The sequence below is a fragment of the Channa argus genome, chromosome 21 (assembly GCF_033026475.1).
Source record: "Channa argus isolate prfri chromosome 21, Channa argus male v1.0, whole genome shotgun sequence".
In the NCBI taxonomy this organism is placed as follows: Eukaryota; Metazoa; Chordata; class Actinopteri; order Anabantiformes; family Channidae; genus Channa; species Channa argus.
Genome location: NC_090217.1, coordinates 15,729,721 through 15,753,628, shown reverse-complemented (window position 1 = coordinate 15,753,628; position 23,908 = coordinate 15,729,721). Strand labels below are relative to the sequence as shown.

The 23,908-nt window shown below is 41.8% G+C and overlaps 1 protein-coding gene across 10 annotated transcripts in view; it reads left to right on the top strand.

Annotated features, from left to right (window-relative positions):
• The window catches only part of nav3 (neuron navigator 3), a 361,175-nt gene that overhangs the window by 169,171 nt on the left and 168,096 nt on the right, over window positions 1-23,908 (top strand). For 7 of the 10 annotated variants that reach the window (XM_067489700.1, XM_067489707.1, XM_067489698.1 and 4 more), the window contains exon 1: window positions 14,968-15,453. The exons of 2 other annotated variants lie outside the window; for them this stretch is intronic. In XM_067489700.1, coding sequence (XP_067345801.1) covers window positions 15,196-15,453 — 258 coding nt within the window. In that variant the 5' untranslated portion in view covers window positions 14,968-15,195. Of the gene's footprint in view, window positions 1-14,967; window positions 15,454-23,908 lie in introns of those variants that run through there. One more of the 10 variants, XM_067489706.1, reaches the window with a different exon arrangement.

Sequence of the window (23,908 nt, the reverse complement as noted above, 5' to 3'; positions counted from 1 at the left end):
TGCTCTTTATGCTAAAGACACATTAAATTAAATTTGACACAGGTCTGGTGATGAATGTTAATCTTGGTTTTTAAAGTGGGTAATCCAACAAATGTTTCTTTATGAACTATGGGAGGATGTGACTCCCTCTCTCCACCACTGCTTGGATTCAGCTCTACTTTTCCTCTCTGCGGCAGCGCAAAGACTCATTACAAAGCCATTAAAGGTTATGAACTGGTAAGTACAGTACAGTACCTCCACACAAGACAAAAAAGCCCTTACTCTTGCTCACACATAGACATACATGCAGCACACACACACAATTTCCCCCCAGAAATGTGTGTTCTCTTTTCTGTCTTTCTCACACAAACACACCTTCTTTACAAGTCACTGAACAGTCACCCCGGCCTAACTACTTTATGAGTCAGTTCTGTGGATGTTCAATTTCATAAACTACCTCTTAAAGCACTTTTTTCCACTCCACTCAGCACAATAATCTAGAGATCAGCTCATGACCAATTTAGATTCTCGCTTCCTATATTCAGGCTTCTATTTTATCCTCTTACACTCTGACCGCTTCAATAGCCGCATGCTCGTTGCTTAAATTTTAAGTATTTACTTCACATCCTGTATCATGACAAAACCACAGTTTATGTTTACTGCATGTGTTTCCTTTGAGTGTTCCACTCTCCTTCAAAGACATCCAGTTTAGGGGAATGGGAAACCTTAAATGTGAGAGTGTGGCAGACTGGTGACCTACCTATTGTGTGTCCCCTTGCATCTGAGACTGAAACAAGACAGGGTATAGGCTGGTATAGCTCATAGATTGATGGGTGGATGTGTTCAGTTCTTCATGTTAGTGAGGAGGCCTGACTATTTGTGTCACTAACCTTTTATGCTTCTTGTTTTCTTTTCCACAGTAGCTGTACTCTTTATGCCTGACTGACTCTTTCTGCAGCATTTCTCCTTTATTTAGTAGACGTACTGTACTTTATTAGGCCACACTGCTCGTTCGGCTTTGTGCTATTTGTTCTGACAGGTGCTCTGACGTTATTTGTTTGGGTGGAAAAATTGGAGCTCAGCAGTGGAGCCGAGCAGTCGCTGGGCTCGACCAAAAGTTAGTTCCATTGTCTCTGGCCTTCCTTACACTTACCCTGTCACCCATTTTTAAGAGGAGGACGTGTTCCACTAGTCCCATGCATAAGAACGATAAAATCAACAGCAGGCCATGGACATTAAAGGTTTATTAAAAAAGAGTAAACCTTCTTCTAACCCTGTTAACATTGTTCTAATCACTTTACTTTTAAATCTTACTATTTCACTTGGTCCTTGTCTGGTAAATATGGGAAATTTGTCTCTTTCTACTGGCACAGTCGTCCTCTTTTTAAAACAAGCTGTAGTGAACCCCATTTTTAAAAAGCAAAATCTGGATCCTTGTGACCCTATAAATTACAGGCTAGATGAAATTTCATGTCCACGATGTTAGAAAAAGTGTTAGCCCGACAACTTTCCACTTTTCTGCATAATTTTCAGAAGTTTCAATCAGGTTTCAGCAAAATGCACTCAGAAGAGCCAGTACACAGTGTTGGTTTTACTGGATCTAACCTCAGCGTTTGATCCAGTTGACTTTTGGTTTGGTTTTCTTCGTATCTTAATGATAGAACTTTTTCTGTTGCGATAAAACATATCAGGTCTGACTCAATGCCTCGGTCATGTGGAGTACAATTCAGCTGTGAGGCTTTAAACAGGGACCAGTAGAAGATCTCACATCACACCGTTTTTTTTTATTCTCTTCACTGGTTACCAATCTAATATAGAATTCTGGTGCTCACTTATAGAGCTGTTCATGGCCAGGCTCCTGAGTACATCTCTGACCCTTTGACCCCTTATGGCTCCTCTAGAGCACTAAGGTCATCAGGTCAAAATCTTGCTTGTGGCCCCTAAAAACCCATTGTAAAACTTGGGGGGATCTTTCTTTTCAGTCAGTGGCTCCCAGACTGTGGAATTCCCTGCCTCTGTCTCCTCATGTGGCTGATACTGCTGATTGTTTTAAAAAACAACTGATGACACTCTTCTTCAAATGAGCTCTTAGCAGACTGGGTCCTAATGGTTGGCATCTTTGTTGTAGTTGTGTTTGAATTTAGAAGTTTTATTGTCCGTACTATGTTCTCTTTTTTACATTTTGTAAAGCACTTTTTGATTTTGATTTTATCTGTGAAAGGTGCTACATAAATACATTTCACTTACTTACTAGGGTTACAGACAGCCAGTGGGCTAGTAATGACTTCCTCAGGCCATGTGGAATACAAGACTAGACTGTAGTTGAGGTTAGGGCATGAAAATTGACGGAAAACTTTCTAACACAAATCTCTGAGTGCATCTCTGCACATGTGAATTTTTGTAATCTCTGCTGTTAATCGAATTAGAGTGACTGTAGGAAACTGCAGCAACGGACTGTGACTTACCAGTAATCACTTCTGGAAAGCTCTTTCATGCGGTGTAGTGCAGTTTTCCTTGATAAATATGAAAAGACAGCAGTAGCTGAGACGTTAGAAGAGGGGCCTGTGTCGCTGGCTTTTATCCTGTGTTTCTGGCTGTTATTGGGCGCTCTAGCGTGTTACTGGTTTCTCAGAGGGTTTTTGGAATCTCTGCAAATCAAAAAGGCGCACAGTGATCAATGCTGTGTCTGACAGCATCTAAAAGACTTACATCATTGAGATGAGATAATAACAAGTAAGCTTAAGTGTGATGCAACTTTCTTTCAGTCTGACTGAGAAGTCAAGGATTCCCCAAAATCAAGCCGAGATACATTTTAGTTTCGAGACGTGTGGCAAGCAGGCTAACCTGAGTCAGGCCGCTCAGTCATCACCATCTTTAGGCAAATTGTAAACTTGGCCCTTGGCCTCTGATTTTAAGATAGAATCTGGTCTGTTGAAACACTAGAACAAAGGTTTGTTCCATCAGGTTAACCATGGACCACTGTAGTAGTTACTTTACAAATGAGCAAGACAGGGTTAACATTAGTGCTAAAAGGATAAATTCAGCATTGCACTTCCATAAAGTGGTCAGATTCCCAAAAGATATAGACTTAGAAAAAAAAAACTACCAAAATTGTTATGTGTAAAACTTCACATTTTGTGTATGATAATTCACCTTGGCATAAAAGACAAAGTGTATTGTTGAGTTGTCTTACCCGTGGTGGGCTGTTTTGTAGCTCGTATAATCTCTTCCCACAGATAAATCTGAAAAAGAAGGCTTTGTTACACGTGCATCAGTACACTTAGCAGCCTGGTAGTACAGTTATTTTCACAGAAGAGTGACTTTTCATTTAAAGTGAAGTTGTGGTTCAGTGTTATGGTTCACTGGCAAAGAATCTGCTATATGTTATAACACAGCTCACAGTCCCAGTCCTGCAGCAAGTGTAAAGCCCAGCCACTTTGCTCTAGGGCACACACACACACACACACAAATCCACACACTCCCCACAAACTGGCAGCTGGTCCAAACACGGTGGTATGATGGGTAGGGGGGCATAGATCTGACTCCTCCAAGCCTTTTATAGGCCTGTGCCCACGCGCCAATGCCCACCCACTGATGATGAAGTGTCAGAGTGGGCAGCATCACACACCATGGCCTGTCAGGCCCAGAGAGCAAGATTAACTCCCCTGCCCAGACTGTTGGGGCTTGGCAGCCTGTGGCAGTCTGCCTGGGCACAGAGAGGGGAGTAGAAGACCTTAATTGGACAATGTGCATGTGGTTGTGAGTGGTGGGGAGTGAGGGGGTTATACTGACTGGCTGGCTGCTGGCCTCTTTCAGCCCCCTGTTTAGTTTTCATCACAAAAATTTGAGGAAGAGAAATGGGCTTCGTGCTAGAGTCTCTCAGCACTTTATTTTGATTTTATTAAAGAGCTGAACATGTGGCTGAATACAGACAGAGGGGCCAAGGCCTCATCTTTAGTGCACTGAACATGTAGAATGACTGCTTAAAGTGATTTGCCTGTGAGCTATAAATGTGTGTACTCTACTGCATTCATGCGTTTAGTGAAAAACTCTAATGTAGAATCAAGGTATAGGTTTATTACAGATCAAAATGACTTTGTCAGAAAGAAATCAGTGATAAAACGTCAAGTAGCACAATTCAAGTGGCTACCGTTTAACTATTACAGTGTATAGAGTAACAGCAAACGTACATGCTTTTCAGCAGACACACAACCATGATGAACAGTGAGTTACATAGTCAATAAAACACTGGAAACTGTTACACGTGGAAGCGGTCCAACAACAACCACCATCACCTCTGGCAAACTAAGGTCTGTGTTTGCTCTAAAGGAAGAGGTTGAATTAAGAACTGACTAAGCCCAGGAACCACAATTGTTGAGTCAACTTACTGTAACTTGCAGTAAAGTCCTGTGGGTGAACCACAGTTACCATGTCTCTGTGATAAGATGAGTGTCTCTCACAATGTTTTTTCTGTGTGTTTATCTATTAATGATTGGAAACTGATGGAAGTCTGGTTGTGTCCTTTTAGTCATACTGATACTTTCCTGCCAATCACAACCTGAGTTTGAAAGTGATCCAGGTGACTGACTCGCACTCTCAGATACCCAAAGAACTCCCAGTGTAATGAAGGTCCAAAGTCTTGTTGGAGCCAAACTGACAGATCTGTACATGGTGATTTCTGTTCTGACTGTTTGTCTGGGGGCAAGGAGCCAATAAAGGGAAGTAGGAAGGAATTAGACCTTTTTGGCAGTGCAGCAACTTGCTCTTTCCTCCTCAGTTTGATTTACTTCCACTGCTACAAGGCAAAAATAAAGTCTGTGTTACTCTGGTTTATGATTTCAAAGGCAATTTAGTCCTGTAATCACATCACAGAACTCACATTTGTACTGCAAATACACTAGCATTCCTTGCAATTAATCATAGTATTGTTCAGGACATGAGTGTTGGGACACTTTGGTGCCAGCTGTTGCTTTACTGTTGTTGGAACGATACATGCAACAAAGTGACTGGAATTACCACCTTAAGGTTGTACTGTGTGCCTCCACCAGTCAGTCAAGTTGCAGGTTAAATGATGGACTTATCTTCTAATTGGTTCATTGATGAGTCTAAGTGGTCGTTTGTACCCATGATATGAAATCCCCTCCAGTCGTTGCTGAGATACTGCACGGACATGCATGACAAGGTACTAGTACCCTTCACATATAATCTAAGTTTGATCAAATCTAATCAGTTGATCCTTGAGTTGTTTGTAGCAAATTTCAAGAAATTCCCTTAAATGTTTCCTACAATGATGTGTTTATGACAACGGAGCAGGTAGATGGGCAATCCGGCCATGGCTGTATATAAAGAATATAATAAAGAATAAAACTCCTGAAGTGCAAGAGATGAGACTTGTGTAAGTACCTTTTTCATGACTTTTGGTCTTTATTTATTTTTTCTGTCTCCAAAGTAAAACGTCCAAATGTACAAATTGCAGCTTGCAATAAACTCCTAACCTATTCCACTTTTTATGCATCACGATCATTACGTTTATTTAGTTTCACTACATGCTAGTCTACAATCACTGATCCCCAGAAATACATTTTAGTTTCAAGTTCAACATAGGACAAAACACCATAAAGCGTTCAGCTGCTGTCATCACACACTGAAATCACCAAAAAGAGGTGTAAACACACTCACTAGACCACACACATACACAGGAGTAAACACTCTTTACCGCCACTATCTTCTTTTTAACAAATTTTCTGTCCACATTTATTCCAGTCCCTGATTTGCTGTTTGTATCTCCCTTACACACAAACACACACACACACATATTAGTAATAGATGCAGGCTCCACTTTCACTGTTACTTATGCAAATCCACACAAATGCCCAGACAAATAGCCTCTTCCTTTTTCTGTTTCTTGTTCTTTCTCGTAGTTATTCGCGCACACTCACACACACACACACACACACACACACACACACACACACACACACACACACACAGCCCAGACTGTATTGCCTGCAAGGCTTTGGTAGCATCTCACTGATTGGCGGAGACAGCAAGGGAATGGAGATATGCCACAAAGAGAAACAGCAAAGATTTAAAGACTTTCTCTAATCGCTCGGATCAGCAATAATTTCACTTAGCCCTTCAAAAGTAATCAACTCTCACTACACACACATCCTGTAAGATAGAACTGTAAAAGTAGATTTCAATAGGAAATTTTATTTTGAACTGTCACACAGCTCGTTTTTATAGTTTGTGTGCTGTCAGTTGGCTTGGATGTATTTTCATGTTGATCCAGCCATAATTTAGGTAGCTACAGGTGGCTCACCATGGGCCACACATGCAACACATGTCCACATGATGACATTTTTTTTAAGAGAGTCACATCTCTTTATTAAAAAACCTGTTGGTGATTTGATGCTGCAGTTGATCAGACGTATCTACAGCAGCATCACTATACTTGCACAGTGTATTACTGAAGTACAATGATAACAGGAACTATTTGATACTCCCATGTTTTTTTTTATTTTATTTGTTTTCAGACCCACCATCTTGTTAAAAGTGTCTAAGAATCTATGACAAGATTCACAAACAATTTTCTATGGATTCGGCTAGTGGTTATTTATTTACAGAATATCAATAAATGCAATTAATCAGCAATTACAAAAATGCATTGCTGTTATTTGTGTGCTCATGTGCATGAAGTATCTGATCAGAAAAGACCATTTACGCACTGTTTTAATTTTAGCACAGTAAAAATACACACTGCAGGTTTTTAATCTATAGATGTTTGTCAAAGTTTTAAAGACAAGCAGATTTGAAATACAGATTTGAATTGTATACGTGCGCAAATATTTACTGTCAGTACTCAGTAGCTAGTAACTTTAAAGTCTGACTGATCAGCTGATCGAGATGACTGTCCGGCATCGGAAAAAGATGTTGCTACAAAAGAAGGGTCAGAGGAAAGGATGTCTCATGTCTCTCAGTTTCTCTCGGTTCCTTTCCTTGAATCTCTCAATGCATCTGTAGTGGAAGAGACAAAGAGGCAAGGAAAGGACGCAAGTGAAGAAAACTGTCAAGCTTATAGGACACTTGAAAAGTACTCACTTGTCTTGTCACGCACCCACACAATAACAGGTAGACACACTTCCTACTCATTCTGACACAGCCTTGAATGTGTAAATGAATCATTCAGAAAGCCCCTAAGTTCTAGCTCTGTGGGTCAGAGTGCACAAATTGCATAAGTGTCCTTACTCTTCTCATCGCATCATAAATCAAACCGGAGCAGAGAAGCCTGCCAGCTGCTTTTTTCTTTGAAGCTTATATGATGACCATATGTAGTTTACAAGACAGTGAACCATGTACAGTATACTGCCGGGGGCTGTGTTTAAAGGCGTCTTCAACTAGTGCTGTTGTGTATACATAATGAGACGTTGTACAAAAAGTGGTGGTGCATGTTTTGATGTGTGTGTGTGTGTGTGTTATCATGCACAGTTTAAAGTTGTTGTTGTTTTCAGATCAGTAGCCACAATGCTGCGTATGCTTCAGATGGAAGCCCATAGGTAATGGAAACAGGATCACACTTACATCTGTATCTGCTGACAGCACGCCAGCTTCCAGAGGTAAGACCGAAGGCAGCGGGGCACCTTTTAACCCACTTCTTTAATCAGACAGGGCTCTCAGACGGCGTAAAACGGGCTGTTATATGAGCCCGGATGCTAATGACGTGGAGTCAATGCAACCCCAGGATAGCCACTGATGACACCAATATGTGTTTATCAGATAACAAACAACAAGCGTTTCCCCATTTAAAGCTGAGGGGATGGAGGTTAAAAGCTGTGTGTGCCTTAGCATGCAGTTAAAGTAATGAGGCTTAAACTAGTTGCTTTGGGGATAGAGAATACATCTGCTGTTTGGCAAGGGCCTATGAGAATCAAAAAGGCTGCTTTTTTGATACTGTAAAGGTGTTGGCAGTAAGGATAATATATTTGCAGGAGTCTGCTGTGATCACGGGAGCAAAGTCGTCCTGAAAAGTACAGTATGTATATTAGTTTAGATGAATGAGTTTAATCATCTGACTGTAGAGGGGGAAACACAGTTCTTTTTATTCACCAGAAATAGAACTTGCTTCTGCTGCATGATCATAGCATTTTACATGTGTGGCCCCCCCAAGGCTAATTAACTGTTTTTTACCTGTTTTTTGTCAGTGTTCCACACATTGGTCCCAAATAAGGTACCTTTATTCTTTTTACAAAAGGCACTTTGGTGTTAATTTCAAACCCTGGAGCCCTGTATGGAGTAAAGACGGTAGAGGTGATGAGAAGCTTGGAAATACTGTAGATCCCCTGCCCAGGACATGATCTTTTATGTAGTCTGTCTCTAGAGAGTGGCAGCACAGACATGAGTTTGTCTTTATTCTGGCTCCTTGATGTAGTTGATTTACAGGTGGAATTGCACCAAAATAAGAATTTGGAGACTGAATCAACAGCCAGTAACAGCCAGCCAATCACATGCAGTGATTGGCTTATTTGTCTTCTATTAGGAAGCTCCAACAATTACAAAGAGCTACTTAATCTTTCCACATTTCAACTGCATTTCCTTGCAAATGTTCAAAAGGAAAAACATACAAAAGTATATACTATGTAATTATGTATAATTTAGTGTGTTATTTGCTTTAACTGTAGTGTTTGTTGTAAACTTTTCCAGTTTTCCATAAGATATTGTTTAGCAGCGCCCTCTCATGGGCTGCAGCTTCCTCCTCCAGACCTGTTTTCATCTTGAACCAAACCTTGAAACAACTCTATATCCTCTCTCCTGCTTGTTTTGTTTCTGAGGAAAGAGTCCCATTCACCACTTCAAGGCTTTATCAACTCCAGCTGCAAAATCTCAGTTTCAGAGAGGGCATGAAGCTTTCGCAAGCGGGGGAAACAACGAGATGCTGGGTGCATGTGGGGAAGACCATATTGAATCACAAGGGAAAGGAATGTGATAGTTGTAAATGGGATTGATTTACAGCAACTCAGCCGCTAGTCATGGAAGTCGTTGGCCTTTGCAATTTATCAAGTGTAAAAGTGCTGTGTTTTTTACTGAGGGGAAGTTTCAACAGTGTAGCAAAGCAAAGGTTTTGTGACGGAAGGGTAGCTGGGTGTATGTGACAAGACAAAAAGCAGATGTCATAATGTTGTAAGTGTTGACTTTCAGGGGTGGGCTGCTGCTTAAAGCTCTTTGTGAAGGGTAGGTGTCTCTGTATAATAGAAAGAGCAGAGAACAGTCACAGTTATAGAGAGCTTTCTGCCATGTAAGAGAGACTACATTAAAATGATGTATCGTTTTAACTTCTTCCTCCTTAATTCCCTTTGTAGTATCATTCTATCTTATGTGTGTGATAGCACAGGCATGATGAGTTTTGTTTGCTTTTCACTCCTACAACACAATGGGATGCAAATCAAAGTGTGTCACTGACTCTCTTACCATCCAAAATATCCTTTTCATAATTCTGGATCCAAACCCCAGCAGTTTTGTTTCGCTTGACTTGTAACATAAGCAAGGGGAGTTTGCTATCATTGCCTGAGAGGAGAACATGGAGCAACGCAGAAACTGTCCAACTAAAAGAATGGAAAGAAGGAGGCAGTAAAGATATGAATAAAGAGGAAGCATTTAAGTTACTGACCGAATAAGAGAGTAAATATCTTAAAAAGCAAATGAGGACGTACATAATAGCAAAGTGAGTGAAGAAATGAGTAGAGAAGTTTGGCTTAAAACAGAAGAGGAACAAAAAGGGTCAGAATTGTCCTGACTGCAGTGCTGGACAAATCCTGCTGCCAGTGTCGATTGAAATACCCACCTTGATCGGTTGTAGCGGCGCTGTTAGATAACCACATGGTGTTTTCAACAGCATGAGTGAGACATGAATTCAGGAAGCTTTCATTACTTTTAATTAATCAAACTTGGACTTGATGTTTTGTTTAGAACTACAATCCTGGAACAGGGCATATTTTACATTCCTTCTGAAACAAACATACCCGATCCCAAATCCTCATAGGCTTGACAAGGCAGCGGAGAACTGGGTGCAGTAGATAATGAATAAAGAGTGCAGTGGAAAATTAATGTACAAGTAGGTGCAAAGGTTTGCATCCCTTTATTTTGCAATGACCTGTTTCAAAGTAACTTGATGCAAACTTAACCCTAAACTTACCATAGTAATAATGTATTATCAGCTTCAGGGGTCGGCACAGCAGAATGTGTTCCACACGTTGATTTGAGTTTTTTTGCATGATGCCCTTCCAGCTGCAACCCTCCCATTTTACACTGGACCTGGGCACCAGCACCAGGGTGGCCCTAGACATATTTTAACTATTCAAAAACTAGTTGAACAAACTTGAAATTAGCAGTACATGTATTTTTTTTTACATTGCACTACCTAGAAAAGCTTAGTTTGTATAATGTTTTACAGTGTACATAAGTAAAGTAATTAAAAACATGCAGTATGTGGAGCACTTCAGAACCAAAATGGAGATCTGCAATGTTTACTACAGGATGTGAGGGGGAAAATTACAGATTTCCCATGTTTTCAGTTGAATGCTTGTTTTTTGTATGGGTGGTTGACCACGGAGAAGCTAAAGGTTGACTAAGGAGCAGGAATCTATCATTCACAATTGTGCGGCAGAGAGACGGAGGGAGGATGAAAGTGAGCGTGTGTTTACGTTCTCCCAGGTTATGCTTGGTGTATGTTGATGCCTGTGTTTACTGAGCCGCTGTACATGTCTCCATATGCTCGGGCACCTCGTTGTTGCATATGGGCCAGCAGAAGCGAGTGTGTGTTAGTTTGATTTTCCATGTTGTCCGCTGTGTGGTTGACTGATAGTATTCAGTGTGATGACAGGGCCAGGTGTGAGACTATCTCTTCAGGCCCCTGAGGGATGTGTTTAGACTTTGTGTGTGATTGTGTGTGTGGGCATGCATCCCGTGAGGGGAGGGAGGAGTTTGACCCCTCTTATCTCCAGCACCCCAGCTTGTTTGTTTGCACAGCCACAACACAAACCACTGTGCTGACGTCATGTGACTCTGGGCGGTGTCTTCCAAATAAACTACATACACGACTCAACCAGAGCAGGTTACCAACCATCCACCCAGTCTCTGGAACAGATAACAAACACATTCTATTATTGATTCCATAACCCTGAAATACACGTGTTATTTTTCCTATGTGAAATCCTATTAGACTTGTTGTGCTTTCCAGCAGCACCCATATCACGCTACATTGACCGGAACATCACAAAGGTGGCATCGCATTCAACTAAGCCGATACATTGTGAAGACAATCATGCTTTTTTTTTTTTTTGTAATACCTGCTATTAGAAAACTGCAGCTGGAGGTAAAATTACCGATAGGATTTTTATTTTGAAAGATGACTGAGGTTTGCCAGTTATTCTCACCGCTGAATTATCATATCGACTGCATGTGGAGAACAGCACTTTGCAAGTTTGGGTTAATGACATAATGCTGCTTTCAACTGTAGCTTGTGGTGTGTGAAGATTAGTACAGACAACCTCCAGGCTTTCATCCCTCACCTCTCCATTCATCCAAAATGTGTTCCCTCTCTACCACTCTTTAGTGCTGCCTGTGCTGGAAGGTTGAGCTATGGTTTAGCTCTTCTGTTGTGAGAACTTGCACAGCACTGCCTACATGTATTTTCAGTTTATCAGTTTATAATCTAAATTTGTTCATAGCAATACTTTTTTTTTTCTATAGATATGTACAGTATATTGTCTGTTTTTGGTTTAATTAATTATGAGTGTAGATATGTTTTGTTCCAACTAAGATCTTGAAATAGATTAAACTTCAACCAAGGTGGTCTTCATTGCAGCACCACTGAATGATTTGCAGTCTGGCTGCCACATTTTGAAATATTCCAGTTGAGCAATTCAGCATATAGTATGAGGACTTAATCTTCTTTTGTCAACATCTTCCTCCCGTTCCTATCCATCCCATTCTTCACCCTGCCCTTTTCCCTACATTTCAAATATAATACAGTTGGCCGTCACACTATTTTCAGAGAATAGGTTCGCCCTGGTAGCTAAACACAAGGGTCCTGACCTGCCCAACTCGTTTTTTGTGGATGGAAGTAAAGCTGAGATCTTCTTGCCTGCTGTTGACTTTGGAGCATTTCACAGTTTTTCAAGAAGAACATTCAGCACTGTATTACAGCCGCAGCCATTTTTACCTGCAGGTAGCCGTGATGTTCTCATTACTACCAAGCCATTATTTTGCAGATTAAGATGATTCATCTCCAGAAAACCAATAAGAAACACGGGAAAGTAAAACGTTGTCTGAAGAACTCTTAGGTTTTGGTGTAAACTTGTTTCGACTCAGCACCCTTGGGAGGGGACCTGGCAGTCCTGGGACGTTGGATGCCTGCCAAGTGCACAACAATTCGTGCAATTCTTCAGGCAGTAGCAGGTGGCGTCAAAGTTGCACTCGTGCCATTCATTCACGTGGTTTCCTGTTTTTTTAGGCTAGCCATGATAGCCTCTGGTGCACGATTGAAAAACTGTCAGAGTAGCTGGTGCTATTCTGGGCAAGGGGAAGCAGCGTCCCTATTAAGGCAATTGACTGTCAAAGGCACTTAGGCAGCATGAATGTGAGCAGAAAAGGAAGCAGTAGTGTATAATAGAATCAGGTGGTTCTTAAATAATTAAATAACAAATCTAGATTCTGTCATTTAGCCATTCTCTTGTACAGGTCAGAGTTCATTCTCAGCATCAAAACAAAGACAAGGACATGGAACAGGAACTGTGCTGTGTAGGTGTAGTGAAAGGTGACACGTTGGTGTGGTTTAGGTGTTGGCTTGGCCCAGTGCTTGGTCTCCCTCTTTATTCTTTTATTGGAAAACAGTGTGTTAAAAAGTTCCGTACTGCAAAGACGCCGCAACGTGCCCCTCTGACTCCAGCACATCTCCTCGCCTCTCTAAACCGAGCCAGATGGACCCTTTCCATAGAAAACTTTCACTCCCTTTTATGTCTCGCACAGAGTGGTTAGCCCAGAAAAAAAAAAAAAAAAAAAAGGCTACATGACATATTGTGTTCAGTTAATGCAGTCCAAATACAGTATGTCTCATCTGTCTTTCACCAGCCAACTAAACATTTTATAGAATACATATCCTTTCTAATGCCTCGTGTGAGTGTTTCAAAAATCACAGTCACAGCATTGTATCTGTGCTGCATTACTCCTGCTGTCAGTCCTTTCTGTGATGTTACAGACTACACCCAATACATAAACTGTAACACTAAACTCTGTCTGAAATCAGCTGGTTGGAGAACAATGCCTTAAAGATTGCACTCAAAAGAAGCACTTAATACTCAATGCTGTATGTGAAAGTAGTGGGTTCAGTTTGTTCACAGACGAATAGACTGAATTGTGGTGTTTGTGTGAGAGATGCACTGAGACTTCTGTTTCTTGTTAGAGAGAATATCCCTGAAGTAAATTCTGTGGCAACTGCTCTGTTGTAACTTTCCTCCTGTGTCATCATAGCCAATTTGTTGACCTCAATCAAGATCTTTTTCACATGCTCGCCAACCATTTATAATATACTAACTTTAAACTTCCTTCTGAAGAAGGCAGTAGCTTGCAGTACTACACTGTAAAAATTAGTACCAAGAAATTAAATCTGCCAAACACTGTTTCTCTGAAGGGGTCAGAGTGCCAGAACAAAAAACTACCCGATCTGTACACCGTACCCGATTTGTTTAATCACTGGAGTCGTCATTTTAGCTGATTAGCTCCAACGAATACAGACGCTGTGTGCCCAGTTAAACGATCCATGGAGGCAACTTGGAAATAACAATTTACCTCTGTTGCGTGATCAATGCTAATCGCCAAGCTAAGCAAACAGCTGATATTTCTCCATATCCTAAACTCGGGATGGTAGTTGGAGACCTTTCCTGTCTTTGTGCTGTAACTGGACTAGTTCCCTCTGCGTGAGGGCTTTAAATTAACACAGTAACGCTGACAAGTGTCTACTTATGTCAAAATTGAGTTTTTGCTCAATTTTGCTCAAACCCCTTTTGCTCACATGGGCATTAGCGAACTGGCTGGGTTTTCATATTGGTACATCACCCCCCATATCCAATGTCAAACGGTGAATGAATGGGGATTTCTGATGAACTGACAAGCCCTTCAAATCGTGAAGTGGCTGGGGCAGACAAGACAGGCCCTGACATTTTCATGCTAGTCATAGTTCAATATACAGTATTGTGTTGTCACAACTATGGGAAAAGTTTCAACTGTTGGTGAGTGGATTTGGCCAGAGGTTTCCAGGATCTGTGGCACCATAGGTCAAAGAGGCAACGCTGCAACAAGCAGCTTAGCAACTAGTCGAGCAGCAAAAAGTCTTGATTAAAAGAATATTTTTTGGAAAGGGTTTTCTTAAAAAGACAACTCTAACAGCTGTTTACACTTGAATTCTTACTCTTTCACATAGTTTTTTTTTTCCCCCCAGATTCCATTATTAGGTCCAACTTTTAGGACTCTTCCCCCTCTTACTTTTTGAATATTTCGGGAGGGGCAACCCCATATGTAGACAGAGAGAGTATCTATTTTCAGCATTCAGTGTTAGTGTGAGGAGAGAGAGAGAGGGACAGAGACAGAGAAAAGACAGTTGCTTTGACAGTTGTGTAGGGCAACACAAACTATGCTCACAAACACGTGGACACACACATGCACGCGCACACACACACACATGCGCAAACTTAGGCAGGTTTCTGTAATCACGGTTTTGCCGAGTGGTAGTTTTACCTTCCAGAGGAGTTCACGCCCCCTCCAACCGTTTCGGCTGACTCTGTGGTACACTTTTGACAGCGAAGAAGAGAGAGAGGGAGAGGACAAGCGAGGGAAGGGGAGGGAGCAGTGTTGCTTGTGGGAGGAGAAGGAAGAGGGAGTGAAAGGGAGGAAGAAGGAGCCCTCTCATTTTCTGTGAGTCCTGCCTGCTGTAGGCCACAGAATGAGCGCAGTTGTGTTCCTCTCAGTCTGAGAGGCAACTGCTGGGTTTTTTTTGTTTTTTTTTTTTTTTTTTTCATTTTCTTTTTTTTTTTTTGTTCAAGCTTTTCCTTATATTGGAGCTAGACATCAGTAGGCGTCAAAGCAGATTTGTTTCCCTTTTCTCTCAGTCCTTTTTAAGTCTTTCCCTAAACTCCTGTGTTATTATTTTTGTGCCTGAGAAGAACCATGCCGGTGGTTGGCGTAGCCTCCAAGCTTAGGCAACCCTCTACAGTGGGCAGCAAGCCAGTGCACACTGCTCTCCCCATCCCCAGCACGGTCAGGGCAGCCTCCTCGCAGGGCTTCATGGCCCGGCAACAGGAGCTCAGGGCAGGTGAGGGCTCACCAGGGCTTTCCTGCCAGCTGTCAATTAAGTCCGAATACCCACGGGAGAAGACACCTGAAAGGAAAACCCGAGCTGAGACAGAGGAGAGTAAGATCTGCAAGGTTAGTGGAGATCGATGGACCTTTGCTTGCTTGCTTGCTCTTGCTCTTGCACTCACATGTGACATGTGTCAGGCATCAGGGATGAACACGTTTACAGTGCCTTGTCTGACTTGCAGTCTTTTTCTCTGTAATGCTTTCTTTTGCTCAGCTTGGTTTTTAACAGGTGTCAGTCTGTCTGTCCAGCTCTGAATCACATATGTACAGGATGAGGGAACAATTAGATGAGTAATGTATTGCTGCCAGTGTATACCTCATCCTAATGACCTCTCAGTCACTGCATCATTAACAATGATGTGTATGTGTTTATGTGTGTATGTTATGTGTTTGGTTAAGATTATTAAGATCCCTACTTGTGAACTGTGGCGGCTCTTCCATAAGGAGTGAAACTGTTAAGGGAACATGGTCATGTATATGCTTCCCCTCAATTCTGTCGCCTACTGCAGGGTAATATTTCAGATGGATCACCAGTGCTGTCCCTTTGTTCCCAGAGCATATTCTCCATAACTGCAACACTGTCATAGCCTTGCAGATGGTTTAATGGACGCACAGCTATCATTGTTAAGTGCTTCACCATACTGAGCTTAGGCTGTGCCAAGTTCTTTCCTTTTTGCAGAAATGTTTGGCTCATTTCTCCGGCTGCAAGAGAGGAGGCGGGATAGGTCCGTCCTACGAGGAGGAAGGGGTTTTCAAAACTCCCCGCCAAATAGTTTCAGCAGCGCCTTAGCCAGTCCCACATCCAGAGCTGTCAGAGCACAAACTGAAACTTTCCTGTTTTGCCGGTTGAGCCTCTCACCCCTCCTCCTCCTCTGTTCTCACCGTTGCCTCTTTCTACCGTTATAAGAAGAGATTCCCTAACTCTGATTCTTTAAATGGCCCACAGACTTTGGATAGCAAACAAAGCTGCAGATTTTCCTTGTGACTTATTTAGCATTCTATTGTCTTTGAGCTCTTCTGCCACAGAAATGCTCCAAGTGCACTGTGACTCACTTGGTGTTTTTAGGATTTAAGTCTTGCTCTTATTTTTTTTTTTTTTAATAGATCAGTTAATTTGCCTGAAATGTCCAATCACTACACTAGACTAATATGTGCTTGTTAAGCTCATAGACAGACAGAAATGTCTCGCCTGCCCCAGCTTGTCGGTTTGGGTGAGGAATGGGCGGTATGGAGGGGATAATTAGTCTGTCTAATTTTGTTGTGTAGTGCTTTAAGAGCTTTACTTTCAGGGGGGAAAAGGGGAGAAGGTGGAGTAAACACTGTCATTACTCCCTCACATTAACCAGCACTCCTTGTTGTGTTTAGAATCCTATTATCAACCAGGATCAAGCACAGAGCTTGTGTGTGTGTGTGTGTGTGTGTGTGTGTGTGTGTGTGTGTGTGTGTGTGTGTGTGTGTGTGTGTGTGTGTGTGTGTGTGTGCGCACAGCACACTGTGCTTGACTGCATAGATGTTTGTGAATGCAACCCCCCCCCCACCCCAGAGTTTAAACACATCCTAACACGGGTAATGTTTGCCAAACTTGAAATATATTTATTAATCTTATTTTATGCATAAGCAGCGTGACTGCCATGCACAACAACATGCAAATCGTAGTAGCTCAGTTGGTAAGGCAGTTGTCCACGGACCACAGTGTCAGGGATTTGATCGCGGGTCCCGGCTACATGTCAAAGTGCATCAGTGTTTGAGTTTGTGTGTGAATTGGTGAATGAGAAGCCGCCATTTACCGATGATCTAAACTAAAAGCTCTCATGTGTAAGAATAAGCATCACTGTGCCTGCAGAAGATTGTTACACAAGTCCTAGTGAAAGAAATGAGTGCGCGATAAGCACTAAGAAGACAGGGAGATTTGTTTTTTTTTTATTTGCAGCAGACAACGGGCCTGATGTTGTTTTGTGCAAAGCCAACAAGGAAGTCCGGGCGAATCAAACCTCTCCAGTGAAATCAGATCTGCAGCTCAGCCTGAAGCTGAAGGCTCTCTGCTGTGTTTCGATAGAGATCTTCCCTATTTAACAGATGTAGCTCTGGTGCGAGAAGTGTCACTTCTCACTGAATGAATGCTGCGCTCTCGCTGAATCTGTAAAGCAACGTGCCTGTTACTGATGTAGGGTGCTATTGGGATGTCTAATGTTGCGTAAAGGGCAAAATTAAGCTGCCTAAACAAGGTTAATTTTGGACACTGTGCAGAGTTAGTCATGTGTAATCTCAGCAAAATAATACAGTGTATATTTGTGTGATAGATAATCCTCTGTGGATCTGCGACACAATAGACTACACCTAGTTTCATAGGAGTGTCCTCAAGACTCTGTGTATGTGAGTGATTTGTGTGAGATTGTCCACAAGTGTGTGCAACTTATTGTGTATTTGCTGTGTGTGTCTATAAGTTCCCTGACTATCTTACATGACCGTTGCTCACGTCGACAACTCCCTCAAACAGGTGCCAGTTTACGCAGGCCTCTGAGGCCTCCCATCCTAAACCATCAATGATTCTGGGGCTGTCCAGGACTCCCATTTCCGCTCCGTGAAGGAGATGAGAACAAGGCAAGACACTTGCTCTTCCTGTTGTACTCTATGCTGACAGTTCCCATCAGTCACTGCCTCTGGCACTGCAGGATGACAAGCTGGAATGAAGAGCTTATCTGAGTCAACTGGGCTTTAATGAAGTGTCAGTGCCATCATCACTGATAGGCAATCATCTTGTGCATCAAGCGTTTTGGCAGCTGTCCAATTATACAACCCTGGCGTTTATTTAGTGTGTAATTTTAGAGATTTTTTTCAAGGTGGAACTGAAATTTGCAACATGCCACTTTATTAAATTAAATGTACATGAAGGGTGAAGACCAAATGATGCTGATTGGATTCATCTTTATTCATCCTTGAAGAACTGCGCTGCGCTAATGGGATTTATTTAAAGTAATTTCTAATCACTTCTTGATTTTCCTGGCAAATGTTGTCTTCTGCCTCGCTCTGATTTGAGTCAAAATTATTTAACAACATGTGCTCAAAGTGACATTTCAGGGAAATGCTTTTCCCTTGTTGCTTCTAGGTCCTGGGGATTGACCCTGTAAAATGGCCAGTTTGTTTTGTCATGTCTTTTCTTGTCCAGTGAATGAGCAGTTAAGCACTGGGTGCAGGATAAATACAAAAATAGAGGTATTTACAGTAGGTACTTGTGGTATTGTAAACTTCTTTTTCACCTGTCAGTCTGGCCTGAAATCCCCTCTCTTTTATTCAAACAATCAAGTCATGCAGTTTAAGGTGAATGTGTTTTTATCTCAGAAATGCAGCTCATTGTATTCACCAGCCATGATCCTTGTTGGCTGCTATTTTTGCTGGTCTCTGATGTCACTGAAATGTAATCCAGGACTGTTGTTCCTGAATAAGTGCACAAGTGTTTGCCGGAAGTGTGGACAAGTGCCAGACACATTTACCCACTTGAAGAAGCCGAAAACATCCATTTGGTCCCCTCTCACTGTGCCCTGTATGGTACAGAGAATAACGGGGGTCTGCTGTTTTTCGGCCTTATGATGTTCATGGCAGCACAATGCGGAGTTCTGAAGCATAAAGTTGGGGTCTGATGAGTTGTCGTCACAAACAACTGTTTGGGCCGTGCAACAGTAATGTCCTCTTTTCTAAAGGAGGGAAGAACTGCATGGTGGGATTGTCAGCAGAAAGTAGTGTGTGTGCCATGTACACTACATTTAGTGATGCATTGTGGGACACTTTCATCGCACTATATAGTAGATACATTTGCACACTAAACATTTGGACACTACTACAAAATGGTGAACAGACTATACGGTACAATATATAGTGAGTACGGGATTTCAGACACAGCCACTCTCTACTCCGCATTTTAGAATTAAGCAGTTTTGCACTGGCCTGTTTATAACTTCTATGAACTGTAAGTAATAATACATTCATAATTCTGTCCAACACATCTGTGCTTAGAGCATGCTTCTTCTGTCTTCGTGACTATTGCTCATTCTTACACTTCTAACAGAGAGACAACAGGGAGCAAGAGAGGCGCAATTTGTTCCAGTGGAAGGGGGAGGGCTGGACGGGATGGACCGACGGGGGTGTTTGAGCGCGTTTAGTCATGGGTGGTCTGACTTGCCGTGGGTTGGACTCCATATCTGGAAATGAAGTTGTCATGTGCAAGGTGTAAACACTAATGAACAGAAGGAGCAGCTCCACCATATTTGTACTTCTTCCATGAGATAAAATGACACAAAAGATTAAATTGAATTTACCTGAATTAAAAGAGAATATTCACATAAGACAAATATGCCACTAGGTTTTGTCACAATCCTATTGCTGCTGTTCTGTTCTCTGCAAATGTAGCAGCATTTCCATTGAAGGTCAATAAGGCTGTGATCTGTTAAGCCAATCAGGAAAATGTGTTAACAGGAGAGTCCAGCCCAGCTCACATGGAAGCATGGCAGGGTGTCTCTTTGCTCTAGCACATGATTTAAAAAAAACAACATATGTTCCAGCTGAATAACTATCATTAATATGATTCACTTTGGCAGCTTTAATTCAGCAACACTGCTGAGATTCCTTAATGACCCCTGGGTCAAAATTGGGGAAATATTTGAGACAATATTATGCTTTTTGAGTTCTTGTTCCCCCTCCCTCCCTCTCCTCGAGCTTTTTGTCCTACACGCACTATTTCATTGCCTGTCTTCCGTGCCGCAGCGGGGGGATCTGCTGTCGGCTGCGGTGTTTAAATATTGGAGTGAGAACACACAGAGCCGCCGGTGTTTACAGTAAAGGCACACAGGTTAAAAATACCCTCCCCTGGAAGTACAGTCACAGTGTTCAGTCCCACCAAGTCAGAAACTGCGAAACGACTTCAAGGACATGGGTAAAGGTAGTGAAACATATTCACCTTTTTAACTTTTTTGCTGTTTAATGTCACAAAGGAAGAAAACTTTTTTGTATTCTAAATGAAAAAATGTTAATGTTTTGATCTTCTCCTTTCATGAGACACTCAAGTAAATACATTCAGAGCTAATCCAAGGGGTTTGCCTCAATCACCAAAATGGACAGTTTATTACCCAACGCAATAAAGTTGCATTGGTGGTAACAAATTTCCACAAGCAATAAAGATGATTTCAGTTCTTTTTTGGCCATAGCCAGGCTACTGTAGCTTCATGCTTGATGTACAGTACAGACATGATAATATTGTGATATTGAGCTTCTCATCAAACTTGGCACTAACCTCGTCTCTGGGCCCAGTCACCAAACACTTTTGCCTGACATTGCTGTTTTTCAATCATCTGGATGTGGGAAACTCCACCCACATGATGTTCATAGCAGTAGGTTACTATAAGGTCATTACGCACCTACACAAACACACATTCACACACCAGGAAGGCTGTGTGCACCAGTGGCAGATCATCATTACCTCCATTCTTCCATTTGTCTCGCCTTAGCTATCTGTCAGCAGTCCCTATGTCTGCTCTGTTTTCTTAGCACACTCTTCTCTTCTTCTTTTATTCTCTCCCAATCCCTGCTTTTTACACCTTCCTGAGCACTTCATGCTTTTTTTTTTTCCCCACTCCATCTCCTGTCTCTGTCTTTCTGCTCTTTCTGCTCCCATTCTCAGCATTCCTCTTAAAGTCCTGGCCTCCTTTTTCTGTCTCTGCTTACTCTTATTTTACTTGTTCCAACTCACTTACTGTTATTTTCCTTTGACCTTTACCCCACCTACCCCCACCCCCCATCATATTCTTTTTTTCCATTCCTTTTCAACATCCACCTTTCATTCTCCCTCTCTCTTCCATTCTATCTTTTTCCTCTGTGATATCTATAATGAGAAAAGCAGCAGAAGAAAGTTAACACACACCTGGCCCAGTTCTGTCACTGCAGCTGTCACAGATAACCTTTCCTCTGATGAACGAATAGGTCACTTTCTCTTCTCTTCCCTTCTATTCTCTACCCTTTTCTCCAGGTCAATCACTATTTCATAGGAAGATGGAAAAGTCACAAGAGCTCATATCAAAAGTGGGACCAACTATGGACAGGCAGCGAAAAATGCTAACGCACGTCCCATAACACATGCTAACAAGGGCCAGCACACGCCATGTGTGTTCGTACCTGTGTGTGGCATGCAGAGAGAATGATGCTGATAATATGAGTCAGGCGAGCAGTCTCTGTGCTACTGACTCACACAGCAGAAGCGATAGATCACTAACTATTAACACCATTACTGGTTCTCTTGGCACTTGCAAAGCACCTGGTAAGAGGAAGTGTGTGTATGTGTGTGTGTGTGTCTGTATAGTTATATATAGTCATTGTCTGTTTTTTACACAGGAGCTCATATTACTGTAAAATGGCGTGTGCAATTGTAATAATTACACATAATTGAAAGTTGTCCATCAAGAAGTAATGAGAGTTGTTCAAGTGAAACACCACAGTGATTTCATAGATTCCCCTCCATACAAACATAGAAGATACTTTATTTGGATAGCATGAGTTTAGGCATGTTCAGATGTTTGTGAGTTTGAATTCCAAGCAATGTGGGGAGAAAATAAATGAGAGCAACACTTATCTCCCGGTGCATGGAAACATTTGAACAAACTCCATCTCCACTTGCTTCACTTCCAGTCCCCAGCAAAAACAACGATGGTTGCAGTCGGTAGTTCCCAGGTGTGAATGTTTGTAGCAGTATGAAAGTGAAAGAGAGCACTGCTGAAAAAACAGCATCAATCATCCCCCCCTTTGGTTATATTTAAGGTCTGACTATGAGCTGTTTTTGATAAATAAATAGAAAACACAAACCAACCCTCAAACGCAGATGGCGGGATGAAAAGCTCGCTCTGGTGGGATTCTGGGTAGTGGTTTGTTGTCGTACCCTCCCTTGGCACACTCTTTTACAAGGCGCTTAAGTGAGCAAGCACACATGTTTTTTTGGAGCGGTTAGCCCTCACATTTAGACTCATCATTACCCACAACCAGCATCTATGTTCTCATTATTTTTCCACAGTTTTTGACTTTTTTCAATTGAGACTTGTCATTTTTCTCGTATTTTCTGAATTTTGTCTGTGCAGGGTTTAATGTGAGCTCCAATAAAATGCCCAATGGAAATCATTACACTTTCTCATATTCTCATCTTCATGTTTATTCGGAGCAGCGTCAGCCTGTCTTGCATGCATTCTGTCGAACCTGTTTTAAAAATTGCCATATAGATCCGGTGGCGCATGTGTATGTTTACCATGGGTGGTCCCAGATAGATCCAACCCCTGAGCCTTGCTCACAGCTATTGGATGTTGCAGATATATTATGCAGGTTAGGGCAGACTTCGTAATGCAGTCGTGAGGTCATAAGCTAACTCAGTGGTGCGTGAACCCCTCGAGCCTTTGGCCAGACTGTATTGCATTGTGGTAGCAATGGATGTCTCCATGGCCTTTTGGTAACAGTAAATGGAGTATGAAACTGCATGTTGAAATCCATAAGTGGACCCTTGTGGGTCCGTGTCTGCGTCTGTGTCTGTGTCTATTACAATAAAATGAAATTAGGTCTTTTAAAGTTATATAAATTATAAACACTTTTTTTACTAGCAAAAGGTTTAGTGGATGTCGAGACTCTATTGAAGAAACTCTCACTCATGGGCAGGATTATACTCTTCATGTAATGGTAATCTACTGCATGCTTCATTAAATGTAGACCCACCTTATCGTCAGGAATAGGTGTATCTAGAAAATAAATTATTTTTCTCTTCCAATCGTTATGAGCTGACTATATGTGAGATCTTGTCTGCATTTTGGAAAACCAGATCTTAATGATCTTGGCTTAGTATATGTCACGCCTACTGTATAGCGGTTCTATTGCCCTCCTGCTGTACTCACATTGCTCATCCTCTGTAGTTGAGTCTTTTTTTTTTTTTTCACTAAAGTGCAAAGCACCTCTCCAATAAAAAAAGTCATTTCCGGCTGAACATCGCAACCTTATTGCCCCTGCAGTTACACTGTATTAAGTTTGCCCATAAAGTGTGTTAACTCTGCCATTAATGAGTGTTCAACATGAACTACTGGCTCTTGACAGGATCTCCAGAGATAGAGAGTTGAAGTCTTAATTCTACACTCCCTTTTCTATTTTTTTCCCCCCTTTCTCTGCTCTCACAAAAACAGGCCAACAAAGCTCCGCTGTTCAAGCTGGAGTACGTTTTCTCACAGGATAAGTCTCCTGACACAAATTGGAGATTGGTTTTATTTACTGGCTGCTGTTGCTGTTACTCCCACGTGAAGGCTCACACTCACATTTAACAACCTTAGGGTTTTATTTGTTGATAGATCCTCTGAGGGTTTTTTGGGGTTTTGTTAATTTCCTCTCCCAAACCAGTGGCCTTGAATGTTGTCACTTAAACAAGCAGTGGGTTTGTTGAACTACATCTGCAAGGAGGAGAATGACATTGAAAAAGCTTACGCCCAGTGGGAACCTGGTTATCTGTGAACTT